The 18,412-nt window shown below is 47.7% G+C and overlaps 1 protein-coding gene across 2 annotated transcripts in view; it reads left to right on the top strand.

Moving 5' to 3' along the window:
* The window catches only part of NUP188 (nucleoporin 188), a 55,061-nt gene that overhangs the window by 29,446 nt on the left and 7,203 nt on the right, over positions 1 to 18,412 (top strand). For both annotated transcript variants that reach the window (XM_084820670.1, XM_084820669.1), the window contains exons 26-36: positions 3,240 to 3,446; positions 4,586 to 4,755; positions 5,219 to 5,288; positions 6,248 to 6,315; positions 7,449 to 7,644; positions 8,947 to 9,021; positions 12,071 to 12,156; positions 13,559 to 13,704; positions 14,147 to 14,328; positions 16,173 to 16,373; positions 17,511 to 17,603. In XM_084820670.1, coding sequence (XP_084676796.1) covers positions 3,240 to 3,446; positions 4,586 to 4,755; positions 5,219 to 5,288; positions 6,248 to 6,315; positions 7,449 to 7,644; positions 8,947 to 9,021; positions 12,071 to 12,156; positions 13,559 to 13,704; positions 14,147 to 14,328; positions 16,173 to 16,373; positions 17,511 to 17,603 — 1,494 coding nt within the window. The remainder of the gene's footprint in view (positions 1 to 3,239; positions 3,447 to 4,585; positions 4,756 to 5,218; positions 5,289 to 6,247; positions 6,316 to 7,448; positions 7,645 to 8,946; positions 9,022 to 12,070; positions 12,157 to 13,558; positions 13,705 to 14,146; positions 14,329 to 16,172; positions 16,374 to 17,510; positions 17,604 to 18,412) is intronic.

The raw sequence follows: 18,412 nt of genomic DNA, 5'->3' as shown, positions 1-18,412 counted from the left end.
ATTTCCCCGATATTTGTTGGGAGACAAATTCTGCAAAACATGGCCCCTCCAGGAAATTCCTGACTTGTGTGGCGGATAACTTCCTCCTACAGAAAGTAGAGGAAGGAACTAGAGGATCGGCTATCCTTGACTTGATCCTAACCAACAGAGATGACTTAGTGGATAAAGTAGCAGTTACAGGAACTCTGGGGGAAAGCGACCATGTTGTACTTGAGTTCTTGGTTCTAAGGGAAGCAAAAGCCGAGTGTACTCAAACGCGTACCCTGGATTTTAGGAAAGCTGATTTTAATAAACTCAGAACAATGATCAGTAAGGTCCCATGGCAAACAATGCTAGCGAGAAAAGGAGTCCAAGATGGGTGGGAACTTTTAAAAAAGGAAATTCTCAAGGCACAATCACAAACAATTCCAACAAGAAGAAAAGGTGGAAGACAACAGAAGAAGCCAATGTGGCTTCACAAAAAGCTTAGGGATGACCTGAAAACAAAAAAGGACACATATAAGAAGTGGAAAGAAGGCCAAGTAACAAAGGAAGAGTACAGGCAGGTAGCACAGAATTGCAGGGATGGCGTCAGGAAGGCTAAAGCGGAGAACGAGGTGAGGTTAGCGAGGGATGCTAAAAACAACAAAAAGGCTTTCTTCAGCTACGTGCATAGTAAAAGGCAGAGGAAAGAAATGGTTGTTCAGCTATTAAATAAGGATGGCAAAATGATAACAGATGACAAAGAAAAGGCAGAGGTGCTCAATTCCTACTTTGGCTCAGTCTTCTCCCAAAAGAGGGTCTATGACCCCCCTGGCAAAGGCGAAGTACAGGCTGAAGGGGCAGGATTGCAGCTTGAGATCGACAGGCATATGGTCAAGGAACACCTAATTCCTTTGAATGAGTTCAAATCTCCAGGGCCAGATGAACTGCATCCTAGAGTAATAAAGGAACTGGCAGAAGAACTCTCAGAACCGCTGTCTATTCTCTTTGAGAAATCATGGAGGACCGGGGAAGTGCCAGATGACTGGAGGAGGGCTAACGTTGTCCCTATCTTCAAAAACGGTAAAAAGGAGGAACCTGGGAACTACAGACCAGTCAGTCTGACATCAATCCCTGGGAAAATTCTGGAGCAGATCATAAAGCAATCCATCTGGAAGCACCTTGACAACAATGCCGTGATTACTCGAAGCCAACATGGATTTGTCAAAAACAAGTCCTGCCAGACAAATCTGATCTCATTTTTTGATCAAGTCACCTCCCTTGTAGACCGTGGGAATGCTGTAGACATCATATACCTCGACTTCAGCAAAGCTTTCGACAAAGTGCCCCATGATATCCTGATGAGCAAACTTGCTCGAAGTGGGCTAGATGAAACAACGATCCGGTGGATCCACAGTTGGCTACAGAATCGGACTCAAAGAGTGCTTATCAATGGGACCTTCTCAAGCTGGGGAGAGGTAACGAGCGGGGTACCGCAGGGCTCAGTCCTGGGCCCAGTGCTCTTCAACATTTTTATTAATGACTTGGAGGAGGAGGTGCAGGGAATGCTGATCAAATTTGCAGATGACACAAAATTGGGAGGGATAGCTAATACTTTGGAAGACAGAAACAAAATTCAAAGTGATCTGGATAGACTGGAGTGCTGGGCAGAAAACAACAGAATGGCATTTAATAGGGACAAATGCCAAGTTCTGCACCTAGGAAAAAGAAACCAAATGCACAGTTACAAGATGGGGGATACGTGGCTCAACCACACTACGAGCGAGAAGGATCTTGGAATTGTCGTCGATCACAAGCTGAATATGAGCCAACAATGTGATGTGGCTGCAAAAAAGGCAAATGCTATTTTGGGCTGCATTAATAGAAGCATCGCTTCCAAATCCCGGGAAGTACTAGTTCCCCTCTACTCAGCACTGGTTAGGCCTCATCTGGAGTACTGTGTCCAGTTCTGGGCACCACACTTTAAGAAGGATGCAGACAAGCTGGAGAGGGTTCAAAGGAGGGCAACAAAGATGATCAGGGGACTGGAAACAAAGTCCTATGAAGAGAGACTGAAAGAACTGGGCATGTTTAGCCTTGAGAAGAGAAGACTGAGGGGAGATATGATAGCACTCTTCAAGTACTTGAAAGGTTGTCACAGAGAAGAAGGCCAGGATCTCTTCTTGATCATCCCAGAGTGCAGGACACGGAATAATGGGCTCAAGTTACAGGAAGCCAGATTCCGGCTGAACATCAGGAAAAACTTCCTGAGTGTCAGAGCAATACGGCAATGGAACCAATTACCTGGGGAGGTGGTGGGCTCTCCCACACTGGAGGCCTTTAAGACGAGGCTGGACAGCCATTTGTCAGGGATGCTCTGACTTGGATTCCTGCATTGAGCAGGGGGTTGGACTCGATGGCCTTGTAGGCCCCTTCCAACCCTACTATTCTATGATTCTATGATTCTATGTGACGGAGTGAGCTCCCGTCTTCAGTCCCAGCTCCTGCCAACCTAGCAGTTCGAAAGCAAGAAATTGCAAGTAGATAAATAGGTACCGCCTCGGCGGGAAAGGTAACAGTGTTCCGTGCACCTCGGTGTTCAGTCATGCCGGCCACACGACCATGGAAACGTCTTCGGACAGCGCTGGCTCTTCGGCTTAGAAACGGGGATGAGCACCGCACCCTAAAGTCGGACACGACTGGTTGGGGACACCTTTACCTTTACCTTTTATCCAGACTGTAGGACAGCTTGATTACTCTTTTGTATCATAATACACAATTTTGGGGTCTCCAGCATGGTACTTGTGAGTGCCAGTGTGCTCAGAGGCCCCTTTCTTGGCACTCACCAGGCTCCCTGCCCCTCCTGATGTTTATGTTAATTCTTAAGATTTTTTAAAATTAAAACCATTAAAAAAAACTGGGAGGCTGGCATACTACAAAGCAAAGTGCTGGGTTCAAATACGTGGTTTTGTGGTTTGGAGCTCAGATGCACTGAGGTTCTTGGCCAAGTTACTTTTCTTACAGTCTCACCAGTTTGCTGTTTCAGAAATGAGTGTTCTGTGACCTGCCATGGCAGCCAGTTGATGAATGAGCAAGGCAGCTGTTTTGTGAGAACACCTGCAGTGCTCTCAGGTAGATTATAATAAGGTTGGGGACCCCTGAGAATAAACAAGTGTCAGAATTGGTGAGAGAAGATGTCGTTTTCCATTGAACAGGAGCATCATTGTAAATAGTTTCAGTAGGGCCTTCTTCCCTCCCTGGCTTTCCTCCCTTTTCAGGTTGCTCCGATGTCTGTCTACGCCTGCCTCGGAAACGATGCTGCCGCCATTCGGGATGCCTTCCTGACACGTCTGCAGAGCAAAATTGAGGACATGCGCGTTAAAGTCATGATTCTGGAGTTCCTCACAGTTGCTGTAGAAACCCAGCCTGGGCTCATTGAGTTATTTCTCAACCTAGAAGTGAAAGATGGGAGTGATGGATCAAAGGTAAACGTTGATGTGCATACTTCTCTATTTTGAGGGACTGTTGAGGACGTGTTAGTCCTGTGTAGAGTAGACTCATTGAAATGAATGAGACTTACATTAGTCACAACTAACTTAAATCCCATTCATTTCAATCAGGCTGCTCTATGTAGGACTAACATTGGATATTCCCCAGTGGTAGCTTTGAGCTGTTTGCATTGGAACCTAATTGTGCATTATTCTGGAAGGATTTGGGAAAGCCTTGGTAAACCTTCATCTTGGACTACTGTACTCTGTTTTCTTTTAAAAACAACAACAGCAAACCTTGGGTTGTCATGAGCGAGTAGGAGCAGGTGTGCTGGTTCCCAGCAGTTCAGCGGCTCCTGCTTCTTCTAAACGTCTCCCAGCATTAAAAACTCAAAACACCTGAGCAACACGGGTCAGCCAGGCCTAAAGGCAGCATTTTCCAAAGAGGGGTTGTTGTGATCTAGTGGAAGCAAGCATGCTGGTTACTGGCAGCTTGACTGCTCCTGCTCCAAGCAGGAGGGGCCAAACAACCCAGAGATGTTCCATCCTTGGCTTGTTTATCATGACTTGGAACTCTGGGAGGGTTAAAACCCGGGTTCCAACTCCGGGTTTTCTCTCCCCCAACAACCCAGAGTTCTGCATTCGGAAGTTATGATGCACGTCTCAGGAATGGAATGTCTCTGGGTTGTTTCGCTCCACCTGCTTGCAGCGGGAGCAATCGAGCTGCTGGTAACCAGCATGCGTGCTCCTGCTTGGTCATGATAAAAGAGGAAAATGTAGGGCAAAACCCTCACGGTCCATGGAAATTAAGGATTCTGGCACACCTTCCTGGGACTGCCTTTGGGTTGACCCAGACTGTAAGGCAAGAACTCTGAGGGTGAAACTGTAGGTCGCCTGGAAGTAGAGATTCCTGAATACCTTGGTAGTTTACCCGTGGTTCTGCCCAAATAGCAAAGGTGAAGTTCTTTCAAATCCCTCTTTGGAAAACACCACCTTTAGGCATAGCTGACCTGTGTAGCTCAGGTGTTTGAGTTTTTAATGTGGCCAGGCTGAACTGAATGATCTGGTCACTGCTGACAACCAGGCAACTGTATGTCTGCACTGCAATGTCACCTGAAAGTGTCATTCTCTTTTAGGAATTCAGCTTAGGTGAGTGGAGCTGCCTTCATGTGGTCTTAGAACTGATAGATGCCAAGCAGCCGGAGCGGTACTGGTGCCCTCCCCTCCTGCAACGAGCCGCCATTGCCTTCCTCCATGCCCTGTGGCAGGATCGCCGGGACAGCGCCATGTTAGTCCTCCAGACCAAGTGAGTGTGGCTGATTTCGCCAGCCTCTTGTTGCTGCTATCGAGGATGGGGCCAGAGCAGAGCAATAATGGCCCGTGCAAACTGTCCAGTGCATCCCAAGGGCACCAGGTTGGAGGAAAAGGCTGACTTAACCTATGGAACTCCCTGCCACAAGATGTGACGATGACAGGCTTTAAAAGGGGATGAGAGAAATTCATGGAGGGCTTGTCTACTAGCCATGATAGCTACACTAGCATGCGTGTTTAGAAGCAACCGGTCCCTGTGAATACCAGTTGCTTGGGAGGCAGAAGACGGGGTCAGAGTTGCTGATGCCTTTATGCCCTTCTTGTGGGCTTCCTGGGAGGCACTAGGTTAGCCACTGTGGGGTCTGCTCTTATAGTCTTAAGTATGTTTCGTATCTGCAAAAGTGAAAACTATCGCCAACTGATTGGTATTTTGATTTCTTTCTTTCTTTCTTTCTTAGGCCGAAGTTCTGGGGAAACTTAACCAACCCACTCTTTGGAACACTTCCTCCACCTTGTGAAACATCTGAGGTGGGTAGCTCCCACAGAAAGTAGAGCTGATTTCCTGCTGTTGCAAGTAGGGCTGAAACCTTGAATTGCTGCTCCCCTAGAAGTGGTCTCTCCCCTTCACTTCCACACAGGAGTCAGCCTTCCCCAACCTGTTGCCCTCCAGATGTATTGGACTACAACTCCCAGCATCGGGGCATGCTGGGAGTTGTAGTCCACATCTGGAGGGCACCAGATTGGAGAAGGCTGCAGGAGGAAAGGCTGCTTCTTAGCTGGTGCCTCCTGCGATGCATACACGCAGCATCTAAAAAGTGTGCTTTTTCTTCCAAAGGGTTGTTTTCTTCATATGCAAGTGTATGTAGATTAAATCGGTTAAACCTCATACAATTCTCATATGACTTAATATTTCCTTTGTGATGGCACTTGCCATCTTAAATATACTGTGTCCAGTTGGGACACTGATGTTGCTGGTCATAGGAATGTAGGAAGCTGCCTTCTCCTGAGTCAGGCCCTTGGTCCATCTAGCCCAGTATTGTCAACACTGACTGGCAGCAATGGCTCTCCAGGGTTTCAGGCAGGAGCCTTTCCTCGTCCTACCTGGAGATGGTGCTGGGGATTGAACCTCAGACCTTCTTGAGGCAAAGCAGGGGCTCTTCCATTGAGCTTCAACCCTTCCCCATTAAGGATTGTATAACCTGTGTCTTGTGTAGACAAGGTTTTATTGTCCGTACATAACGTTGTGTTACACTTTCCCTGCATGGGGGGCAGGAGTTGTGCGGGTGGAGAAACCACTTTTCGTTGTGACTTCCTTCACGTGATTTCCTGTGCTCCCTGTTTATGTGCATTACCAATGTACTCGGTAGAGAGGGCATGAAGTATTCCCAGGTAGCATTGGTCTCAGTCCTCTTATTTTTAATTTCTGTCTGCCAGAGATTGGAGGCATAGAGCTCTGAAGTTAATTCTCTCCCATTCCCTCTTTGTAGCTCAGTGTCTTGGACACCTGTGCCTTGATAATGAAGATCATTTGTCTGGAGATCTATTATGTGGTGAAGTAAGTATCCTGAAGAGCATTTTCTAGAAAGAGTGACCCATTGGCCCAGTTCGGAGGGAAGAAGGAATCATAGTTCCCTGCTACATCAGGGATGTTGAACTTCTCGTCCTGAGGGCCAAATTCCATCTCAGATAAGCTCTCGGGGGCCGCATTCCAGTTGTGGGCCTGGCCAAAGGCAAAACGGGTAGGGGCAAAAATACCAGCCTATTCTTGCTTGAAGCCCTTAGTGTCAGTAACTGAGCCTTAGGGAAAGAAACTGTGGAAAAATGGTGACACCACCAAACGATTGGTGGTCAGGGGTGGAGGTGGGGAGCGGGAACCAGCTGGCGACAAGGAGAGGGGGGCGTTGCCGTCTCAGGAACCTCAGAGGCCTGGAATAGGACCCCGGGCCTGCAGCAGCACCCCTGGGCTGCATGAACAAGCTCCTGCCTTGTGTGCTCCCTCTTATCTCTCCTCTTTTCTGTGTTTGTGCTGAAGGAGATGAATCACCTCCACTTCCACTTTTAAACTGGCTGCACTTAGGCATGCGCATCAAAATATGTTTCAGCAGAGTGTCTTTATCTGTCCACATCTGTAGTTTTTTTTCAAGTCCTTGGGAGAAAATAAAAGATTTTGATGTTGTTGGCAGTGTAGTGATGACCTGTATTATTGGGGTTTGTGATTGTTAGACATTGTTTTAGAATGCCCAGCTGTGAAGTATTCTGTCCTTTAAAAAGGGAACCAGACAAATTGGGGCTTGTGGTTCTTAGATATAATCCCCTTTTAAAGCCATCCGAGAGAATGGCTTCACTGCACCTTGTGCCAAACGGGGTTACAGGGAAGGATCCAAGCGTGCGTGACTACTGTTGAAGTTGCACTAGTGGAAACCAATGCTTGTGCAACATCAATCGTGGTTGTGAGCATGGCAGATTTTCCAGGACACCTGTCACACTATCAAGTCCTATTGATGTCGTTTATGCAATGGTTTCCACTAGCATGGTGTCAATAGTACCAGTTTTGTGTGTGTGTGTCTCATTTTTCATATTCTATAGCACATTTTTTATAATGCCTGCCTGTGTACGCTCTTTAGCCTTTCTGTACATCTAAGGGTAACTGAAAAGACCTGCAGCTCCTGATTTCTCATTTGGGTGCAGGGGTTCTCTGGATCAGTCACTCAAAGACACGCTAAAGAAGTTTTCCACAGAGAAGCGCTTTGCTTATTGGTCAGGCTACGTGAAATCCCTGGCGTTCCATGTGGCGGAGACGGAGGGCAGCGGCTGCACTTCCATGGCAGAGTACCAGATGCTGATCTCCGCCTGGCGGATGATGCTCATTGTTTCTTCCAGCCACGTAAGAACTTCTGCAGGTTGTGCTGTCTGTCCCCAAACACTTAAGGGATGGAAACTGAGGAAGAGGAGAGGTAATAAATCTCATCATGGCCTAAATAATTTAGTTGGGACCAGCAACAATTTAACAGGTGTAGCTTAGGTTGACTAGCACAAGTCAGTTCTGTGTTTGAGTGGACAGGTAAATGTGGCATGTAAATGAATAATACCAGTGACTTGTCCTGCAGGGAACTCAAGAATGGTTTTACTCTGGAAATGGTTAAGAAAGGGCAACCAAAATGATCAAGGGTCTGGAACATCTTCCCCATTAATTGGGGGCTTTTTAGCTTACGGGGGGGCATGATATAGAGTCAGGGGTCCCCAAGCCTTGTTTGGTCAGTGGCACATTTGGAATTTTGAGAGAGTGCCATGCATGCTCCCATAAAATGGCTGCCACAGGGGTGGGGCTTGCCTGCTCATCAAATGGCTGCCACGGTGCCATTTCTCATTTTCAGAAGCCAGACTGGTGAGACTAACAGAAAACTTGCCCAGGAACCTAAGTCCAATGCAGAGGTGCAGCCTGAGATCCAAAATCACACTTTTGAAGCCAAATAAAGATGGTGCTGGGGGACGGTGCTTTGCTTCGCAGCCTGCTAGCCTCCCAGTTAATTTTTTTCAATTAAAAAGCGTAAGAAATGGAGAGGGAGCTGGTGGGTGCCAAGAGAGTTGTCTGTGGACACATTGGTGTCCACAGGCACAACACTGGAGACCTCAGTAACAGAGTTTTATAACATTATGCACAGAGAAATAATTTTTCTTCCTCTCTTGTATAACAGTAGAACTTGAGATCACCTAATGAAATTGATGGCCAGGAGATTTAGGACAGACAAAGGTTCTTCATACAACAGGAGAATTAACTTATGGAATTCATTAGCACAAGGCTTGCAGAGGACAACTGGCCTAGAATGGGATTAGACAGATCTCCTCAGGATAAGAGTATTGGGGCTCAACCTGTGCATGTTTAGACAAAATTGTTCAGACAGCAGTGCTGGGAGTTGCAGGCCTTGTTTCTGTCTAAACGTGCATACAGTTGCGCCCTCAGGGGCTGTTACTCAAGTTAGCTGAATGGATGTTCCATGTTCAGAGGCAGTAGCCCTATTCAGCATTACTGATCTGGGTAGGTTAAACACCTGAGGAGGGGCAGCGTGCGAGCCCTACCCCCTCCATCCTCTACACATGGGAGGGTGATTTTCTGCAGGGGAAATTCTCCTGCATCCATGGAGGCTCTCCACATGATTTCATCTTTACCCATTTTAAATATTCTCAGGCTGACATAATGTACTTGACTGACGTGGAGGTCCGGCAACAGCTCCTGGATGTCCTGAGTGGGACCAAGGCTTTGGTGAGTGTTTGTATTTAAATATTTGTCATTTTTACAGTAGTTTTCATCATGGTTTGGATAGGCAGCTATAGGGAATGGCAGATAGACTCTAGGCCTCCTAGTCTTTGAGGTGAGATCTTTCTGAGTTGCAAGGAAGTCCAATAATAGGATTAATCTCTTATGGATTGTGTATTTCATCCTGCTGGCAGTCTCAAAGGTATGGAATATGAGAGAGTGGTTAGATCTTAGGCACATCAGTTCTGAGGCTCTCACTCAGTAGTGCCCAAAGTGAGGGGCAGGCACAGACAGTAGCTAGGAAAGGGCTATGAATTCCTCCCCATGACCTCCAGTTGTGTGTCTTGTCCCAAAAGGTAGCGTCAGCTGAAGTTGCTCCTCAATTCGTACAAGAGACAAATCTTCATGTCTCCATTCCTTGAGTTGATCCTGTGCAACTGGACAGATGAGGACTTCCATAGGCTTCTCTGTTTTTACAGGGTTTTGGTCCTGTGTAGTTGCTTCCCAGCTGCCCGTAAAGCAGGGGTGAGAACCTCAGACCCAGGGTCCCAGTCCGGACCTCTGGGGTTCCCCAGATAGCCACATTCCCTTCCCCTGGCTCCAGTCCCTTTTCCCCACTGGTTTAGTGGTTTGGTGGTTCGTGCAGTCCTCAATTCTAAAAGGTTGACATGCCTCTCAATTCTAAAAGGTTGACTTGCATGGAGGTGGTTCTGAGTGTTACATTTGCATTTGGTAGCTGTTCACTGGAATTCCCAACATGATGCTTAGTAACTGGCTGGAAGAGCTTTCAGCTGAACTGTGCTGGTGCTTTCAGCCCTGACCTTTTTTACTTTGGCCCAACCCACCACTGGAATGCAGCCCCTGAGAGGTTCTCCAAAATGAATGCAGCCCTCGGGCTGAAAGAGGTTCATCATCCCTGCTGTAATGCATTGTGCCCCACTCATTTTCCTTTTAGGCTGTATGTAAACAAGCACCCTCAAGAGAAATGTTGGGACCGGTGGCAGTTGGAAGGCACAAACAGTTGTCCTCTTCACCTGGGGTGAAGGGGCTCAGAAAACACAGGGCCTTTTCTGTTATAGCCCTGGAAGTTTGGAACATCCTCCTTTGAGATGCCCACGTCGCTCCCTTCTGTCCTGAAGCAAGCTAAGATCTTTTCTGTTATACAGTCAGGGCCAGAAATATTGGAACAAGGATAACTGTTTTGGCAGTTGGCCTCCGTACACCACCACAGAGGCTTTACAACAAGGTGCAAACCACTGGTAACTCTCAAGTTGAAAGGAAACACACCCAGATGGGAGCCAGGGTGTCAGGACTTTCAGCTGAAATTCAAGGGGTTGGACAAAAGTGGGGAACTAACCATTCAGGAAGTACAGCCAGTGGCATACACAAACACCCATCATTGGTGGCTCATAAGTAATGGAACAAATGGCTGACAAGCAGCTGCATGGCCAGGTGTGGCCTGTTTCCTGGGTACCCCATGGCAGATAAAAGGCATGGAGGTGGTTCTGAGTGTCACATTTGCATTTGGTAGCTGTTCACTGGAACTCCCAACATGAGGTCCAAAGAGGTGTCCATGCGAGTGAAGGAGGCCATCATTAGGCTGAGGAAACAAAATGAACCCATCAGAGAGATAGCAAAAACAGTGGGAGTGGCCAACACAACAGTTTGGAACATCCTGAAAAAGAAGGAATTAACTGGCAAGCTCAGCAACAGCAAAAGGCCTGGAAGACAACTAAAGTGGATGACCGCAGAATGCTGCTCATGGTGAAGAGGAACCCTTTCACAACATCTAGCCAGGTCAAGAACACTCTTGTGGAGGTAGGCATGTCATTGTCAACATCTACAGTCAAGTGACGGCTTTATGAATGTAAATACAGAGGCTTTACAACAAGGTGCAAACCACTGGTAACTCTCAAGAACCGAAAGGCCAGATTAGCCTTTGCCAGCAAACACCTAAAAAAGCCTGCCCAGTTCTGGAATAAGATTCTTTGGACTGATGAAACCAAGATTACCTTGTACCAGAATGATGGGAAGAGAAAAGTATGGAGAAGGAAAGGAACAGCTCATGATCCAAGGTATACCACATCATCTGTCAAACATGGTGGAGGCAGTGTTATGGCATGGGCATGTATGGCCGCCAGTGGAACCAGGCCACTGGTGTTTATTGATGACCTGACTGCTGATAAAAGCAGCAGGATGAATTCTGAAGCGTATAGGGCTATACCTTCTGCTCAGATTCAGCCAAATGCTGCCAAACTGATAGGTTGCCGCTTCATTGCAGATGGATAATGACCCAAAACATACAGCAAAAGCTACCCAAGAGTTTCTCAAGGCAAAGAAGTGGGATGTTCTTCAATGGCCAAGTCCATCACCTGATCTCAGCCCAATAGAGCATGCTTTTCACTTACTGAAGACAAGACTGAAGGCAGAAAGACCCACAAACAAGCAGCAGCTGAAGGCAGCTGCAGTAAAGGCCTGGCAAAGCATCTCGAGGGAGGAAACTCAGCATTTGGTCACGTCCATGGGTTCCAGACTTCAGGCAGTCATTGACTGCAAAGGATTTTCATCCAGGTATTAAAGGCGATCCTTAAGTTTGAAATGATGTTGGTTTGTTCCATTACTTATGAGCCACCAACGATGGGGGTGTGTGTATGCCACTGGCTGTACTTCCTGAATGGTTAGTGCCCCACTTTTGTCACACCCCTTGCATTACAGCTGAAAGTCCTGACTTTGCTCCCATCTGGGTGTGTTTCCTTTCAACTTCAGTGTGGTGGTGTGCAGAGGCCAACTGCCAAAACAGTTATCCTTGTTCCAATATTTCTGGCCCTGACTGTACATATGGAAATAATCTAAAATGCTTTCCACCGCCCCCCTCCCCCGCGCCCCCATGGGCTGATTGGCTGTTTTATATTGTATTTTTAAAAGAAATTATTTTGTGATCTGTTTAAGGTTTGATTGTGGCAGTTTCATGGGCTGCGCTGCTTTGGAAACTTTATACTGCAAGGCAGTATTCAAGTCTTCTAACTCCATAACAAATAAATAAATCTCTCCATAGATGCTGGTTCCCACTTCCATGCGCTGCCTACAGTTAGGATCCATGCTGTGCACCCTTCTGTTGATCCTGCTGAGGCAGTGGAAGAGGTAGGTATCTTAGGCGAGAGGTCGTAGGTCAGTGGGAGAGCACTATTTTGCATGCAAAAGGTACCAGGTTCAGTCCCGAACATCTCCAGGCAGGACTGGGGAAAGAAAGAGCCCATTCTCTGCAACCTTGGAGGGCCACTGCCAGTCAGTGCAGTGTAGACCAGTGTTAGGCGACGTGGTGCCCACAGGCAGCAATGCACCGCTGGACACCCTACCCCTCCCACTTAAGAAAAAAGTTAACGCATTTTCTTACCAGCAACTAGGATTGTTGCAAAAGAAATTTCTGTTGGTACTGAAAACTGTGGGTTTAAAGGAGTTGTTTAGTGTGTTGGGGCTCAGGCCCACCTCTGCCTTGTACTCAGTCTTTTGGGCAGGTCACTCGTCCTTTGCCATTGTGGCCATTTTGTGGTGGGGCCCAGCACTGTTTCTCAAATTTGTTTCTCAAGTTTCTCAGCCGTTTTGAGTGCGTCCCTGATGTAGGCAATACTGAGCTAGATAGACCGATGCTCTGACTTGCTTTAAGGGAGCTTCTCTGTTCCTCTATCCCCAGGCGTTGTATTGGAGATCTGCTAAAGAGAGTGAGAGCACAGGGGGGTTGGGGTGGGGTGGTATGTTGCTATAGCCTTAGCTTGAGAAGCAAAACAGTGCTGTGAATTTTGGTATTATTGCAGTGGCGACAACAGCAACTTTTATGGCAGAGGTGAGGAACCTCTTTCAGCCTGAGGGCCACATTCTGTTTGCAGAAGCTCTCGGGGGCCACATTCTAATGCTGGGCGGTGCCCGAAGGCAGAAAGGGCAGGACAAAAGCACCAGCGTAGTTTAGTGGAAAGCTCTTCCTGCCAGTAACTAAGCCTTAGGAGAGGCATTTCAACCTTTTCCAAAGTGGAGGGACTACACAAAAAAACTTGCAATGGTGGCAACTGGGTGCTGATTTGGGCCGTGCTCTCTGCTCAAGAGAATGGTCGTGCCATTGGCAAATTACGAAGTGCCATGAAAATGACGATGAATAAAAATAAAAGTTATAAACCATCGAAAAGGAGTCCTTCTCTGAGAGAAGAAGCACGACCTGCTAGAACAGCCTCCCCCAACCTGCTTCCCTCTGGATGTGATGGACTACAACTCCCATTACCTCCAGCCACCAAGTTGTTGCCCATGCTGGCTGGGGATGATGGAGCACCGCGCTGGAGGACGGCTGCACTAGAACCTCCCCTCTAGTATCTGGAGTTGTGCCTGCTGGAGTCCCTGCTGTTGCCCTGCACTGTTCTCTTCCAACCAAACCCTCTGAATGTCCCACGAGGCCGTGACCAGCCCAGAGCAGACACAATGTGATGTGCTATAACAAGGTCTCTTAAGAGCTTCTCTTCCCTTTTTTTTTTTGCTTTTTCCCCGGCCCTGTTGTCAGCGAGTTGGGCTTTGTAGATAAAATCATAAATTCCTTGACGCAGATCCTGGATGGCGTGCTACAGGCTGATCAGCAGATGGTGGAAAAGACCAAAGCCAAAGTGTTCTCTGCGCTCATCACGGTCCTGCAGATGAAAGAGGTGGAAGGTAAGAGGTTGCTGATGGGGAGCTGATGCAGAGATGAGCTCCCACATGGCTCCAGTTTTGCTCTTTCCCGTAATGTCTGAGCAGAGGACCTTTTGGCACAACTGCCTAGTTGGGAGCGGGCAATCTGGTGCCCTCCAGGTATTTTGGGCTACAACTCCCACAGATCCCAGCCAGCAGGGTCAGGGATTATGGGAGCTGAACTTGAACCCTCTGGCGAATTTTAGATGGCAAGTTGCTTGGGGCAGAGGCCTATCCATTTGTTGTTCCTCTGTAAAACACCATGCGCGCTGATGGAACTGGAGGGCGTCTTTCTTTTCCCCTTATCTCTCACTTAAGAGTCAGAAAGGGCTTTGTTCCAACTCGGGCTGCTTCGTAGCATGTTCATTTTCCTGCTTGTCTCTGTTCCGTATCAAACTGGGGTGTGTATATGTGTGTGTTACAGTGAGTGAGATTCCCCAGTATCCCCAGCTGGTATTGAGCGTGTGTGTGACGCTCCAAGAGGAATTCATTGCCCTCTTTGACCAGACGCGGCACTGCCTGACCTCCGGAGACTCCGCGGAAGACAAAGACAGCATGGAGACGGACGATGCCTCCCGGCATAAACAGAAGGACCAGCGAGACGGGGCAAGTGATTTATAACATTCCTTAAAATGAGCAATATTTTAAAAAACGACGGTGAGAACGAAGAATGACATCAAGAAGTGGCAAAATTAAAAATGTATTTTATTCATTTATATATTCATTTTTATTTATATATTCATTTTTATTCATCTGAAATTGTGAGAGTGTCATGGGTGCTCTCACAAAATGCCTGCTGTGGGGGTGGGGCTTGTCCATTCATAAATGGCTGCTATGGTGCACGTGTCTTAAACCAGGGCCCAGTGCACCCAGGACCCACACTTTAAACAGGTTCGAGGATACCAGTATGACTCAAGTCCACTTGTGTGAAAGAATAACAGTTTATTGATAGAAAATTGATTAAGAGAAAGCAAAAGCAAAGAGAGCTTATATACATCCAACTCTCGGTTCAGCCACTCTGGTTCCCAGGGGAGCCACTGCTGTCGTCCTGTGCAGCTGGTTATCTGAGCAGGTGGCACGTCTTCCCCCTCTCGGACGAGAACAGGTAGCAGGCCAACCTGCTCAGGATTTATAGGGCCTGGTCTCATCATTTAGTTTTCAAACTGTCAGAAAACACCCCTCCCTTTACCCAGAGGAGCGAGGCGGGGCTTTCTCTCTTGGCAGCAAAATAAGTTTCTCACAGTACAGAAAGAAACATCCTTTATCAGTTAGAAGATACAAATCAAACAGCTACTGTGCAAAGCAACTACTGTGCATTGTTTTAGCTTCTGTTAGCACCCACATCCATCGGCCCTGCTGGCTGGGGGATGCTGAGAGTTGTAGTCCAACACATCTGGAGGGCACCAGGTTGGGGAAAGCTGGTTTTGTCATCACAGTCTCTGAAGCGAATTATAAATAGCTTGCAACCCATTTCTTTTGGGTGAGTTGGAATGGAGGGCAGAAGCAAATAATCAAGGAAAACTCTCGTCATGACAATGGGGTAAAAGCAGGAAAGAAAGTGATGCAGGGGCAGCGTTCTTGGATGTCACCTCTGAGTTGTCTCCCATTTAAATAGGAAGACTGCATGTTTTCCGTCTGGGATCTGGTCTGAGAGAGAGGGCTGAGCCAGTATGCGGAAGGGGTGGCCCCAAGTGTAGGCAGGCAAGCAACCAACCTTCTGGAACAAGGAAAGATCCCCGAATGGCCACCAGAACAACAGTCAGCTTTGAACAGATGAGGACATTTGGTTAAAGACAGTGCATAATAGAGGAAAAACATCATGTAAATCACCTGTATCCAACCTGGTGACTTCCAGATGTGTTGGGCTGCAACTCCCACAATTCCCAGCCACTTTGGGGCATTCCTAGGTTGGAAGTGGATGATTTAAAGACAGCAGAACTTAACCAGTGGCAAAGAAAAAAAATTCAGGGCTTCCACCGTTTTGGAATTGGCTCAGTAAGAGATTGGGACCATCTGACATTCAACAAAATAGCAACACAAACTGAGGATATTAGACTGGGTGTGAACAGCCCCCCCCCCCGCCCCCCGTTTCTGGAAAGGCGGTTCCCATTTTAAGCGTTGTTTGAAGACAATCTCAAACATCCGCCAGAAAACCCCATGATTTTCACTTTTCTCCAAACTGAACATCCCTAATTGTTCTCTCTCTCTCATTTTATAATTGCTTGTTTAGCAGTTTGGCAGCAGAACTGCCTCCCTCACCCAAAGATGTTCCTCCACAATGCTTTTGTTGATGTCTACCCCATTGTTGTAAAGATGCTGTTGTTCAATGAGAACGAAGTGAAGACGAGCCTCAGGAAGGGCTGGTTGCCAGTAGCATTACTTCCAGAGGCTCCCCTAGTGACCCTGCCTGCCTTTCCCCTGCCCTGGTGTGCTCCTCTTCCTCCTGGCAGGTGTGTGTGCTGGGACTTCACCTGGCCAAGGAGCTCTGCGAAGTGGACGAGGATGGAGATTACTGGCTGCAAGTCACCCGCAAGATCCCGATCCTGCCGGCTCTCTTCAGCACCCTGGAGATCAGCTTACGGGTCAAGCAGAACCTCCACTTCACAGAAGCCTCGTTGCACCTCCTGCTGACTTTGGCCAGGACCCAACAGGTGAGAGGCACAAAAGCTTTGTCCCTTTGACATGCTGTTTCGCTGACTCACAGCACCCTGTAGTGTTGGGCTGAAATGCCCCCTGGTCCAATTTGGCAGCCACATTCATGAGCTGCAAAAGTGTATGCAGGGCCCATTTGGGAAATGTTCAGAGTTGGGGGTGGAGCGCAATGCAGAGACCTGAGGCATTGAGCTTAGAAAAAAGGCAAGTAAGGGGAGACACGATGATGGTGTACAAAACGATGCATGGTGTGGAGAAAGTGGATAGGGAGACGTTTTTCTGTTGCAGCTAAAACAAACAAAAAGCCTTGTGGCACCGTAAAGACTAACCAATTTATTCAGGTATATGCTTTCGCAGACTAGCTCACTTCATGGAGCTTTACCGAGAGTTTCAGGTTGATATAGGTGATGGTGATGGTGGGGAAAGAACCGTAAGCTGAGAGGTGAGAAGGGAGTGGAATCCAGCAAGTGCCAATCGCATTATTAGCAGTGGTCATTCAGAGTGCAGTTGCTGCTGATAACACAAATACCCTGGCACGAGGTAAGCCAATTAGTGCACGTCTTGTGAGTTAGAATTCATCAGTGGGTTTAATTGTAACGCTGGAGGCTTGAATTGGGAGAAAGGATTTTTAAAATTGTAACATGGCATGTCTTAATTAGCTTACCTTGAGCCAGGTGGCTTGTATTATCAGCGGTGACTGCTCTGTGAACGGCCGCTGCTAACGCGATTGTCACTCTCTGCATTTCATGCCAAGGCGCTGGCCCTCCATTGCTGCTTGCCCCTGGTCTTCAGTGGTAGGTAGCGGCTGTGAGGATCAATATAAGGGGGTCTGAATCAATAAGCACTTTGCACTGTTTTAAAGTACTGCTATTAATGATACATAATGGTGATGAAAACAAAAGGCGGAAAGTGACAGATGATAATAAAAGGCGGAGAGTGAGTGCGTGTATCACGCCAACCTCATGGATAGATTTCAGTGAAGAGGAGAGTATTGGCAAGGGGGTGAATTGTACCAGCTGGGCTGTCAGGGTGCAGGAATTTTAATTGCACTGAGAAATCTGGGGACGCTTTGATTATTATCCCCACCTCGCCAGAGGCGGAGTTTCTTCCAACAGTGATGGATCTATTCCTTGCAGGGGGCAGCAGCTATTGCTGGAGCTGGCATCATGCAGAGCATCTGTTTGCCCCTCTTGAGCGTGTACCAGTTGAGCAGTAATGGAGCAGGTCAGGTGAGTGGCTCTTCTCTGCCACCCTTTGTGGTGGGTTGCCTACTTTGTCTGGATTCCTCTTACTGCCACAGTGGAGCAGAAGGGCCTTCTAGTGTATCACCAACGTCTTTATTACTCATACTAGCAAATGGGACCCGATGTCACATGGGTTGGAATAGCCCTTACTTTGATACAGCAAAGACTTTAAGCAAGCGTATGCAGCTGTCAGAGTCGGACACATTGTGCCCGCCCTGTCTGAGTGAAGCCATGCCTGTTGGTGCCCCTAGCTATGGCCCCTGCCATGGTGTACCCCTACAGCCTGCGGAGGGAGGGGTCTGTCCACTCCGTTCCAGAGGGAGGGAGCTGCCCCACAACACAGTGGAGCGGGCAGGCCTATAACTCTGTCCTTCGGCCTACAGATCTCCCCTGGCTTCAGACTGCATGGATGCAAAGCTGTGTGCTGTTAAGGGACATCTACCCCTAGTGACTGAAGGTGTTACTGCAGGCTTCAACTGCATGGACACATTTAAAGTCATTAAAATTAATTAATGCATTTTAAAAACAAAATAACCCTGAGGTAGACTCCCCTAAGGTCCCCTTGGTATGCATCCTAAGTTGCAGGTGTCTAGGTTTCTCAGTCTTGGAGCTATGGCACAGACAGACACACACACACATCTAAAATTTGACCCAAGGAATACTACAGTGTGAGTGGAGGGAAGTAGAGGCAGGGAAAAAATAGGCAATTATCGCCACGTATTCACAGTAATATCCCTGGAAAAATCTAGCTGCATTAGTAGTAAGGCTCGCTTGTTCTGTGAGATCCCTGTGCC

This window comes from Heloderma suspectum, chromosome 14 (assembly GCF_057233095.1).
Source record: "Heloderma suspectum isolate Gila_16-S chromosome 14, 16-S_ref, whole genome shotgun sequence".
Classification (NCBI taxonomy): Eukaryota; Metazoa; Chordata; class Lepidosauria; order Squamata; family Helodermatidae; genus Heloderma; species Heloderma suspectum.
This window is presented reverse-complemented; position numbering and strand designations above follow the sequence as displayed.